We start from the raw sequence: 13,322 nt of genomic DNA, 5'->3' as shown, positions 1-13,322 counted from the left end.
TATGCACCTGATAACATACTGACCATTTTGCACATCTCAGTTCATTTTGCACATTTCTGCTCATTTTGCATGTTTGTCTTGTCTTGTTTGTGATGTTGTTATGTCCTGTTTGTCCTGTTCATTGTACATAAAAGTTCTACTTTTCTCCTGTAGAGAATACTGCACAGTATTTAAGTTTTAGTTTTACGTAGTATAGTTTAGTTTAGTGTGTAAACACATATACTTTTTTTGCTTTTATGATTGCACTATGGGGGGGTCCGTGTGAAACTTTATTTCAATACACGGCGTGTATACTGTTGTACTGACAATAAAACAATCTTGAAACTTGAATCTTGAAGGTCAAACCGCAAGAGCAGCATTTCTCTCTCACTACGGTTGTGGTACAGAAATTGAACGAAGGTTCGAATTCCCTTAATTGCCAAGCCAGCGCCAGAATGCCACTTGACAGGTTGCAGGCCGCTGGCTTAGAGGAAGGTGTATTCAGCGTGACTTAATTAAAGGTGTATGGGTAAGCACTGGCGGCGCCATTCGTTCGAGGCTGCTGCCGGAAGACTGCAGATGTTGCACTAAAGTGAGTGACTTGCTAAATCAATACAGTTTAAATCACAGCCCCGCTGTAATTTATCCAGTCGCAAATCCGCACGCTTCTCCATTTACACCTAAACCTACACCTTTAGCGCTTGTGAAAGCGAGCTAAATATTTTCCAAGTGTAACCCCCTTCCCTCCTCCCCCCAAAAAAACACACAGTTGCTACCAAAGATAATTTACACCATAAAGAGATTTGGCTGACGGCTGGCCGTGAAGCGTTGACAGCGGTGGATGAAATGTTTAATTAAGGACGGTTGGCAGCGAGCTGCCTTTGCCCGACGCAGCTCAAGTCAGATCAAAAGCGGCGCCGTAGCGGGGGCCTTGCCGCCTTTCAGTTGTCGGCGGATACTCGAGCCCTGCACGGCCGCGTGTCGCTAGGCTCTTCCGGCGGCGGCTCCCCTCCCACGGAGATGTACAGAGCGTGGATGCGTGAGAGGTGGATTAAAAACGCAATTATGCTCACGCTACAACAAATCCGCCCTGCTGTAGGGCTACAAGGTTGCTCTGATTGGAGAGTGGCCATTGTATGTATCTTGTATGTAGATTCATGAGCCAGAATCTGTTAAACTGACTTTTAGGGCACTAATTTCAGACTTAAATGATAATTGCACAAGTGACATTCTCACACATTTCACACAAAGTGTAAACCGCAATGCATCAATACTGAACACCAGTATATCAATAATATAAAATTATATATTGCGATGTAAATACTGAAATTGAATGTAAAAAAAAAAAAAAGCAATAAGGAGGTAGCTTTAGATTTTGGCCATGCCAGTGATCTGGAATAGAAAATGCACTTGTGAGCATGCAATGCTGCACTTGCACGATAGCACCTCAGTGTAATATTGTTGCTGTTGCTTTTGTGCCTCCGGGGGGACTGAACATGTAATTAGATCAGACCCTTTTGCTGGGGGTTGCTGTTTTCTATCAGCTGCGAACTGGGGATGTAGTGGCGTTTTATTTATTTATTTTTACAGGGCGGCCCATTCTTTGGCTTTGTTAATCTCAATTATGGCACAGATTGGTTCAGTGGCTGCCTAGCAACGAGCATGTACACATGTTCACTGTACACATACGTTTCACACATGCTTTGTTCATTTTCATGAAGGGCAAATCTGCCTATTGGACCCTTGAGGTACTGAATCTAGTGAAATGAACTGATTTGCATAACATTTGTCTTCAGTGCACTTAATTAAGGTGGAAAATGGAACAGCTAAAACATGTAGAGTGTAATTAAAAGACTTGTATTTTGACACCTGGAACACCTTACAAAATGAAATGAAGCAACTACTTAAGCTGGTAGCTTAGTGGGCAACACACTCGTCTATGAACCATAGAGTCACAGGTTCAAACCCCACTTACTACCATTGTGTCCCTGAGCAAGACACTTAACCCTAAGTTGCTCCAGGGGGGGACTGTCCCTGTAACTACTGCTTGTATAACTACTCTGGATAAGGGTGTCTGATAAATGCCGTAAATGTAAATGTACACTGAACTTTGGGTATTTCTGCATGTAGCTCACTTTAGGGAACGCAAGAAACTAAGCAAAGGGAGTGTAAGCTAAATGAATAGCTAAATGCCCCTCATTTTGTGTGTGGGTGTTAGGGGGTGGGGAGTGGAAAGAGTGTGATTTATATTGCATGCACTGTGACTTATAATGTTTTGGTCTTAATTACTTTTGGCATCGTATTGCTTTAATGTGCATACTTGTTTTAAGATGATTTTTGGCAAAAATCCTGAACGTTTAAGTAACTGCAATAAAGTTTTACATGCATAATGGCAATGTGAAATGCATTTATGAAGCACATTTAAGATAGAACATTGTTTACTGGGTGTTCATTGTTCAGCTTCTGTTGTGTTCTGGTCTCCTGATGCAGAATGAATCACTAGAATAAATACATTTACTCTCACATGCCACATGCCGTCAAATGATCAAATCCTCAATAATGCAGTACAAGGCTGCCCGCAGGGAGTTGCTGTCTAGAACAAACACAAGGCCTGCACAAGTTCGCCACACCTCAAAGCTCATTGGTTAAAGATGATCCTTTAACCTATCAGTGTACTCTCAGTAATGCAGGGGAAGTGGTCCCTGCACTACTGGCTTCTTTCAGTCTTAAATATTAATGACTATGCATTTGAAAGAAGAAAGAAATCAGAAAAACAAATGAAATATTGAAAACTGGAACATAATTTGAGTTGTTCAGGATAAAATATACATATGCTACTTAAATTACTGAAACACTGGGAAAAATAACCAATGCTATAATAAAATAGTATTTCATATCTGATATATTGCCTAGATGTTGTAATGTCACTGGAATGACATGGCCATTGGCATCACATGCTGAAATGGAAGCTACACACCCCCACCCCCCTGCAATATAGCATTAATTAGGATTAAAATAATGTGAATAAACATTTTTCTATGTTGTTATATTTGGTTATTAGATGAAAGGCTTCTGAACACTGGAGCAGAAAAATGACGCTTCTCTTTCTCTTTTGTCTTTAATCAGGTCTTCCACTCGTTCTGTCTGTCTGTCTGTGATGTTGTGCTTGATGGAATAGTTGTAATATTATCGATGCAGGCGATTTAGCCAAGAATGGTCAGTTTCAGATGACAGTTTATTTCTCTTTCTTTACGCCATCCCTCTCCTCCGTCCCTGTATAATCTGGAACCCCAACAAAGCGCTCTGGCTGTTGTTGCCACGGTAACGTGCATGGGTCAGACCAGTTTAGCATCGTTTCCCGGTGCCACCTGTGCCTGTGACGTAGCTGTCGCATCCAGTGTCTCACAGTGTCTTTCTGCTCTCGATCTGTTAGCATGGCTGCACATGTGACCTGGAACTGTCATCTTATAGTCCTTCTAGCCCTGTGACATAATGCAGTGCTCTGGCGTAATTCCACACTTTTTTAGAATTCAGAGAGAACGATGCCTGCAGATGGTGCGATTATGTTACTTAAATGTTCAAATCCTCAAATTCCTTTTATAATAAAGATCCCCATCATTGGTGACCCCCATCATCATCATCATCATCATCAATGATGATTAGGATGCCATTGAGTAGAATGATTCAATGATTCAAGATAAGAAAAGATAAATCTCAAGGAACAACCAAATTTAAGGTTAAGTGGACTCAGTGTGAGGCATATAGTTAGACAGGAAATAAGAATAAGACTAATAAGAATAACAAGCAAATAAAATTATTTTATTCAGTGTTTGTTTAGTTGGTACAGACACTGTCAAAGGATATTTTCCATGCTGCATGTGACACATTACTGTCACACATTTTACCTGGTTGACGCATGCCCAGAACCTGCTTGGGTGACATGCTTTAGTGTCACTGCAAAAAAAATTGCAGTATTTCTGTATGGAAATTAGGACCAAAATAAGTCACCTTAAACATTCATCTCCTTCAATACTGAATAATTCTATCTTTGAATGAGCGTTATGATTTATGGAGTAATCAGAAGATTGCAGGTTTGAATTCCCGAACCACCAAGGTGCCACTTAGCAAAAGCACCGTTCCCAAACACTGCTCCCCGACACAACCTGCCGCCGGGTTGTGTCATTCACTTTACTTTGTGGTACATCCTTAGAAGTATCCAATACCAATTTTTACAGTCTTAAGCTACTGATTGCTTGAAATGATATACAGAATTTCTCAGTATTGATGCATACATCAACACAAAAAATATGCAAAAATGATCAGAAAGATACAAAAACCATTACATCTATCCCATATTATTGTGAATTGTGTTATGTACATCACTGCCTTGTGAAAAATAAATCATAGTGATTTCAAATGGACCAGGACAAACTGTATTTTCAATGTCTTGATAGCAAAGAAAGCTCTCACATTATAAATTCCATTGATACTCTTCGATATTTATGTGTCTGAAAATAATTGATATACTCAATAATTGATCAGTAGTCAGATTGTTCTAGTTTGTTCAAGTTGCAGAACCCTACATCTAAGCAGATGTCTTCCATTCTATGAGATGTGTTCTATTTGTGAACGATCTTGTTCCCAGATAAATAAATTGGATTCAGTGATCAGAGGAAAAGAAATCATCAGTGTTCCTCGTTCCTCTCAAGGCTACAGGAAATTACATTGACGCCGTTCTAGCTCTGCTTATATGAATTCCTGATGCATGGCGCCCGGCATCGTTCCCTGGAAAAAGGACGCCGTTTGGAATGCAAATGAGGCTCCTTTGAATGGGCGCCATCGTCAGCGCCCGCATTAATGACACTGTGCTTGATTTGAAGAAGGAAACACCTGCCGATACTTTTTTTATGTCTTTTGTTGTCAGCTTGTCTCACCACAGCACTTCAAAGATGTCTCAGCGAGTAATGAATTGCGCGACAAGTGGTTTGGTATCCGGCCTTGTGAGAAATTTATGCGCTGCCCGTGAGAATGAAGCTCCAGCAGCCGACGTTGTTAATAAAAATAATAATAAAGGGACCTTTCAGTGTCACATCAGCCAATAGGACGTCTATTTGGAGCCCACCATGTCTATTCGCGTTCAGTTTCCCCGATAAAACGCCATGAGGGCCTGTTCAAATCATGCACCTTTTTAAGCATATTGCTGTTGTTCTGTTACCGCTAATGTGATAGCCATCTGTTGCCCCCGTGAGCCAATTATTTGATTATTCAGATGCGGCTCTCCACAAAGCAGTGGCTGCGACCGACTGGTGTAATTTATCCCGGCAACCGAAGAACAGATGTTGAAATTCGAACTAACAACCCGGCCCTGAGCGTCAGTGCATTACGTCTAACTCGCTGATTTTCAGGCCGCATGTTTACTCAGGGCCCTAAAACACACTCATTCGCAGCAGGCCTGTTAACCGCGGCGCACAGGTCCTACAGGCGCGACTCCAGTCGCTGTGAGCTCAGTCATCGGCATAAGTGGAAGAACCTCTGGGACATGTCTCGGAGCTAATGCATACTTCAGCATTTATCACATCGACTGTTGACAGTACTGGAGATGGCTGGAGAGTAATTGGCCTTGTTTCTTGTGGCGAGCCGCTCCACCATTTGCACTTGACCACAAAACTGTTAACCTCTGTGCTTCACAAGCGCTGTATACCTCAATCTGAAATGTCGTCATTTGGGCTTTACACATGCAGTGTTCAGACACGAATGAAACAGCTCCACAAATAACATTGCATCACCAACTTTAAATATCACTTTAATTTAATCCATGAAAAAGTCACATTAATACTGTTTATGGATAAATATAAAAGAAATGCATTATAAAAGTAAGCCAGCAGTAGTGCAGTATGGGAGGAATATTTTCTATTCTACACAGTGATGCAAATTATGCTGTGCAGGATGGGACCCTTTGGAGGGGTAATAGACATTAATGATATATATAAATATATAATGATATATATAAATATATGAAAATATATTTTAAAATATGAAATAATTATTCATGGTATAGAGAGTCAAAAGTGCATTTTTTCCTTCTTCTCCTGCAGAAGAAGAATGGAAGTCTGAAGATGCACGACCAGAATGAGCGCTGGGAGAAGCACATGGTGAAAAGGCAGAAGGAGTCGGAGAACGGTGTCACCTCGGAACTGACCGAGAACGGCTTTGAGGAGCGCGCCACCTGCATGGAGAGAGAACCAGAACGGGTGAAGGAGAGGCTTCTGAAGAAGACGTACTCAAAGAAGACCAAACGAGTGAGTACGAGTGACAGCTATGTGTCCTGGACCCGAGGTTGCATGCACTGTGGTACACATCGGTGACACAATAGAGACAATAATTTAATTAATGCATGTAGATTCTTATTTGAGGGACATGCTGAAATTTACATTTATGGCAATTATGTAATGTAATTATCCACTTGTTCCCACACATGATGATGTTCTCCTCTATTTACAAATTTACATTATTACAAATTTTTGTAATTCATATATAAGTAACAAGAACTCGACCTATGATGGAAGAATTGTGAACTTCCCAACAGCACTAAAAGAGAATCTGTTCCACTGCATCTTTTTTATCGCTTACCCTCATGCTGGTTTTTTTCTTTCATTTGTCACTTGACTTTTACTTCCTGTTGTTGTTGTTTATGAATTGATAAAAAATTCCCTGCTCGGTTTGACAATAGTCCCACCAGGCTTTTCAGTTCATCTCTCCTTGCTTCTCACCCAAAATATCAAAAAATGAAATTATTCATGGAGCCAAACCAGACAATTTTAACCACAATGTCAGAGTGTTCATCATCAGATACATGAGAGGTATGCTGCAGATGTCTTTGCCCTTAGTAAGGGATAATCCCTTCTTTATGCCATCCCATGGAATTACACATGGTAGGTAACAGTAAAAAAGAGGATAATGATACTCATTGTTTATCTGGAGCAGGCACAGCTTCACACTCGGCCATACCTCAAAACCCACTTTCCCTGCCCGAGGGGGAGGAATAAATGTTGAAGAAGTGGAGGAGGGCCATGCCAGATAATCCATCCCACCTTCTCGAGCCCTTCCTGAGCCACAGCAGCCCCTCACCCACCCTGCACTCCAATCCACCTTATCAGCTCCTCTGAGCAGCCCCGCCACTGCAATTCAATGCATATAAAACACAATCATCCAGATGGGATCGAGGCTGATGAGAGCTCTTGTGTTTTATCTATGGCTAAAGCATCCTTGGTGGGGAATGTAAACTGGGAATGGGGAGGGGGGTTGTAGCCAGTGAGGATGTTCATCATCTGTACTTTTTTTTCCTGGTGGCAAGTAAGCTTCCTCCCTGGACCTCTAGGAGATGAAGAAAAAAAAATTGAGAGCGAAAACTCTGACGTCGTCATAATTGCAGTGGGGAGCGCACCACAAAGCGGCCATCTGGCCATGAAAGATGGGTTCTGCACGTGTGAAGCATCGCTCAGCCCTGATGCCCGGCTTTAGACGGTGGCCCAGAAAGATTTTTATCACAGCTTACATCGCACTCGCTACAATATGCTGCGGAGCTTCGCGTTTTAAAGGTGGCCGCGGTCAGCCGCTGACTGGAGGAACCGCGCAGATCCCGTATCACTCCGCCGCCTCAGTCACGCTCTACATTTAACGGCCCCAGGCGTGTTTTCAGCATATTTATAGCCTTTCACAGGCCACGTGACATTATAATGTGGGGCTAGAGTGATTTGTAACTGTTCATGCATGATGACACATGACCCTCACTTTGAGGTAATTGCTGGTTTATTAACAGAGGAGCGTTAATTTGCACTGGGGGTGGAAGACTTTGGCATTATTATCATCAGGCATTTTGGGTAGAAGGATAATTTAGCCAATATTTTCCATATGAAATGTGGCTATTTACTATTTCATTTTAATGGTTACAATGGAGGTTAAAAGTCCCGTGACATTGAAATTTCACTTTGTGAGATTATTTAACATTAATATAAGTTCCCCTAGCCTGTCCAATGTCCTGCTGTGGCTAGAAATGGTGTTATGTATAAAGATTGCTTTGGCCATTCTGTTTCTGGAATTTAGACTACCTAAGGGGAAAGGTTACTTCCCATTCCTCATGCTTTTTCCAAATTTTGCACCCCTCACCTAAATCATTATCCCCACCAACTGTCATGGCTGGAAAATGTGTGAAGCATTGGAGCTGCTAAGTGATTGGATGTAAAAATGAGCACAAATTATAATTTTTTTGTTCTGTCACACGAAGCACTGTAGAAACTTTTTTTTTTCTGGAAAAAACGGCGACATAACTTCCTGTCTGCACCAAACTTTGTGGTTGGAGAATGGTGTTGATTCGCTTACTTCAATAGGCCGCTCTCCTCCTCATCCCGCCCCTCTCCCCTCCTCATTAGCATTTAAAGCTACACACGCGAAAATTAGGGGACCACTAAGATCTATATAAAACCATCGGGACCTTTAATATTAGCCTAGACACATTATGAAGAAGGTCTATTTATTTGAACCCTGGAAGATAAGACTGAAAATAGCATAAAATATGTTTGTGGTTGCCCTTTTTTGTTAACACGCAAATCATGTTACTGTCAGAGAGCTGACCAGGGATGATTTTTAGGAACAATACAGAATGAACTGTACTAGCATAATAGAAAAAATTTTAATGGAAGCTGTGCCCATCCCATGCATTTCCTATTTATTATCTTATGTCACTTTCTCTCAGAGATGAATTCTGTTCCATTGTCAACATTTATCAGACGCCCTTATCCAGAGCGACTTACAATCAGTAGTTACAGGGACAGTCCCCCCCTGGAGACCCTCAGGGTTAAGTGTCCTGCTCAGGGACACAATGGTAGTAAGTGGGCTTTGAAATTGTGACTTCTGGTTCACAGGCTAATGTGTTACCTGCTAGGTTGCTACCACCCAATTTGCTGTAGCAGGTAATCCATATTCAAAGAGCAATAGTTAGTGGTTTCGAGCATGTTCCTAATATGCATATGTTGTCGCAAAATTCTGTCTGCAAGTTGTTCTGTTGCCGAATAAGTTGTGTTTGTTAGCATGTCTTATCTGTGTTGAACTTGTTTCTGTTTGTGGAAAGCACCTCGTGTTATGAACTTTGTTAGAGGTTTAGAATTTTACCCAGTTTTTTGTGGTCTTCCTGATGTTAGCCACTGGAAGCCACCACTCCCCAAGACAGCATCACTTTAACACAGTGAGCGAAAACTGAAGTCATATTGTAGAGTCTGAACCCGAGAAAGACGTACACCTTCCCTAAAACCCACCTCCAGCGTTCCCCCAGGTGCGGAACCCTCGCTGGACGCAAGTGGTGCTGTCAGGTGATTCCACCTCCCCTGTGGGGTGGTGTCTGTCACCGGGGAAGAGGAGCCGAGTGGCCTCCAGCGGGAGCTGGCTGACTGGATCCAATTACAGCCCCGGGGGGAGTGACAGAGCGGGCCCGCCATCTCTGCTGGGATGGGCGCATTTCTCCAGTCCAACATCCAGTCCACCGTCCGCAGGAAACGAATCTTCCAAACCAGTGTGGTTATAGCCTTTTATTCTTCAAAGCATGTCTGAATAGCTTATCCGTCTCTATTCTCACAAGCAGACAGACTTGATCATGGCTCGAGAATGGAACAGGATTAAATGGCACAAATTGAACAAGGGGAGCATCAACTGCTCTCATGGCACAAACGCTGGCTGGCATCAAGAGCCGACGGGCGTTTCTCTAAGCCGTCCGCTGCCAAAACAATGCAATCTGAAAGAGCAGCGGCCTGTAATATCGTTTCATTTTTGATCGCTTGTCTGAAATAAGTTGAATTATTTCATTCTCTTATTGTTTTTATTCTCCTGGTTCACCCGATGCTGTCTGGCATTTGCTTGCTTCCGTGCACTCTGTGTGTGTGTGTGTTTTTTGTCTCCCTTCCAAATGTAAGATGTTGTCAGAAGTTGGATGCGTTTGCAGTTCTGCCGGATCTCTTGGGTCTTTTTAAGTCGGCGCTACAGAACCGTTTGCAGGCGCTCGGTACGCGTTGCTGTTTGCAGTACACACCTTTTGGGAGCTGTTGGGGAAAAGCCTGCTGCTTTTCTCCTGTCTCCTCTTTATAGGCCTGTACACTCGGCATCAGCGGTCATCAGATTGGCTCTCAGCTAATCTGTGGCTGCTTTCAAATCAAAAGGGAGTAGAGGAAGGAGGGAAGAGAAAAGGAGAAGTCATTATGCTGAGCAGAAGCAGATCTGAGATATCGCTAATTGTCAGCGTGATAAGATTGTTGCTCTGTGTCGATCCTCTTCAGCTACTCTGCAGAATTTTGCACCAGCAAGGTGCTTTTTATCTGAAACCAGCACTTTGACCCCTTCTAGCCATAGATAAACCACCATGGCTGCAGATGATCTCATAAAGGTACTATGAATGATTGAATGATTGATTTTGCATAAATAACACTGGAAATTACCAGTCAAAATTGTCTGTATGCACTTCTTAATTCACATTTTTCTGTTGTCAATATTGATCCACAATCTATAAATAGATTTACATTTTAGATACAACATTTATAGATACAATATTGATACAATTATATAGGTGTAGTTGTGAGCGATAATCATATAAGGAAGCTTTTCTAGATTTAGCTGCATGGTTTTGAATGGGCAACCTTCCAATTTCAGTTTCCTTACACGCTAGGCCAACCACTGCCCCTAAGACCTAAATAAATCATTAAATGTATTAACAAAACATACCAATCAAAAATCACTATGTCTAGATATTATAACGTCCTCAGTTTGGGTCACAACACAGAAAGGAACGAGGACCCAGGTGCAGGTAAGTTCCACCAAAACCCTTTATTTATGTCCAGAGGGGACTGGGGAAGTGGGAATGGGAAGGTTTACACTCTCCTCTCACTCCTCAGTTCGGGTACAATGCCGAAACGCGGAGCACTCGGCATGGGACCTCTTACATAGCCAGGGCTACAGGTGCAGGGAGTCACGGGGGTGTGGCCTGCACTCAGCATTCGGGGTGTCCTCGCGGGACACTTGGTAATGATCAACGTGCTCCAAGTTACACCTGCATGGTACGTCTTTAAATGAGTGTAATATATCTTTGTTGAAATTGGATCTCAGATGCGTGTATAAATATGTCTCAGGTGGGTTGTTTTTATATGGTTGCCCATCTTGTAAACGACACCGCCCCAAATGAAAATTATAGCCGTGTGCAGCTGTGTTTTGCTAAGATCTGCATTTGCACTGCTGTTAAATTGAGGGCTCTTGACAGCTCCAGTAGGGTAAGCGTGCGTTGCCTTGTTGGACACCGGTAGTTTGTCAGCCGTGCCCGGTCTATAGTCAACAGTTTGGGGGGGGGGGCGGCAGACATAGAAATACCGTGCAGTGTTTAAACAGTGCAGATGTTGCCGTTCCCTGATGTGGAGACGTGCGCATGTTTCTTTTTAAAAAGCTTATGGGTCACTAATAAAATGCAGCTTCCCGCTGTCTTCGGATACTGACCACCGATGAAAGCTTAAAGACACCACCTGCACATGGCAACAAATATACATCTGTCTCTAAAACTATTTATCTTCTGTCTGACATGATCTACACATTTTCTCTGTTAAATGCATGTATACTCTGCCTCCACGCACACTACCAGTCAAAAGTTTGGGCGCACCTACTCTGTGGCGGTTATGGAGACAAAGATGGAGCCATTTTTTAAGAATCCAGTGCAAGAAACATATTTAGTATTTAGTGAAGTATGTTTGGTGAATTTTCAGCGTCACCTGTTTTTACCTTCATGGCTGCTTTGTTCACTATTGTCATCATCAAAAGCCGCTTCATGAGATGCTCATTAACACGAGTATTCAGCATAAACCTTCAGGACTGTTGGAAACTGTCCTCGTTGCTAAAGGTGGACGAGAGAAGCCAAACATTGCGTACGTTATTTCATAGTCCTGTGTCTTCAGTTCTATTCTATGTTGTAAAAAAAATCCAAGAGGCATAAAAAATGTTTTTTTTGACTGGTAGTGTCAGATTAACTTGTAACCTTCTTATTGTCTGTCTTATGTATAGAAACTACAACATAGTTAATAAACAGATTGTATTCATAGTCGGGGGTTCTAGTGAACCAGAAGTTGTTCTGGATAAGGGCGTCTGCCAAATGACTTAAATGTAAATGTAGTGTAATTGTCACACACAATCTCCTTGTCACATACAGACACGAGCATTCATACAAGTGTGTGATTATTCTTATAATACACTCACACACACAACACACAGGTCTGGCTCGCACACATTAAAAATCTCTTTGACAGAGCCTGTCCTCCGCAAAATACTGCACAGCGCTGTGATTCGTGAGTAATCCCAGGGAATGGAAGGTATTCGGGTGGGACCATGCAGTTGCCCTCTCCTGCAATTAAGCAAATGACCATCGAAACGCTTTGGTTACAAAGACATCCTTTTAAGCCACATCGGATGCTTTAATAGGCCTGTGGCTAGCTGATCAGATGGAAGGAGACACTCTGGGCCACAGTCTTTAATAAAGATCTCAACCATCAATGGAGCCTGGCAGCCTTCCAGTCACTGGCACTTTCAGTCTGTTAAGAGGATAAAACAAGGACGTGAGGTAGTGTTACACACGCCGATATTCTTTCTCTATTCATTGCAGCACTGCGCTTAGACAGGCTTGTTTCGACCACAACCGCTCCGCCTACGCGCAAATCCGTAGGCGAATAAGGCGCCAGTAGCCCGCTTGGATCTCTCGGGAGCCTTACGCTTTGTTCTGATGTCAAAATGCTTCCAGAACGTACAGTAGAGGTTTCACGCGCCCCGCCTTTCAGGGTGTCCATCTGGAACGGGAAACGGGATATGTGTGGGTTGACCTCTGATCCTGGAACAGAGAGGCGCATGTTAGCGGGTAGTGCCATGCCACGCTAACTCGCCTCTGGTAATTCAGTACAAAGTGGTGGAAAATAGGCTATTTGAGCCAGCCACTTCGGTTACCTGCGTATTTTGTTGCAATTTGAACCTGGGAGGGGACGGGGGGGTGAAAAAAGGAGGTGCGTGTTACTGTTGCTCAGCACGCCTTTTTCGGCCGCCATTAATGGCCGAGTCACCACACGGCTCGGGATTTTTTTTTTTTTTTTTGAAAGGCGAGCCTCCTGTGACCGTGCAGGCTCTCTCTTTTGTCACGGCCTTGTCTGTTTTGACAAGCCCACTTAGCTGCAGGACAACTTCACAACGGATCCCAGAAGACCATACATGCTTTTTTAAAGACGTTGTGCTGTCTGGCGTTTTATTGTTTTGTCTCATGGCCCGGTGGCAGGAATGTA

At 42.9% G+C, this 13,322-nt stretch overlaps 1 protein-coding gene across 8 annotated transcripts in view; it reads left to right on the top strand.

Moving 5' to 3' along the window:
* Positions 1–13,322, top strand: part of fbrsl1 (fibrosin-like 1) — a 239,931-nt gene that overhangs the window by 52,322 nt on the left and 174,287 nt on the right. For all 8 annotated transcript variants that reach the window (XM_028995353.1, XM_028995358.1, XM_028995352.1 and 5 more), the window contains exon 2: positions 6,075–6,278. In XM_028995353.1, coding sequence (XP_028851186.1) covers positions 6,075–6,278 — 204 coding nt within the window. The remainder of the gene's footprint in view (positions 1–6,074; positions 6,279–13,322) is intronic.

This window comes from Denticeps clupeoides, chromosome 11 (genome assembly GCF_900700375.1).
Source record: "Denticeps clupeoides chromosome 11, fDenClu1.1, whole genome shotgun sequence".
NCBI lineage: Eukaryota > Metazoa > Chordata > Actinopteri > Clupeiformes > Denticipitidae > Denticeps > Denticeps clupeoides.
This window is presented reverse-complemented; position numbering and strand designations above follow the sequence as displayed.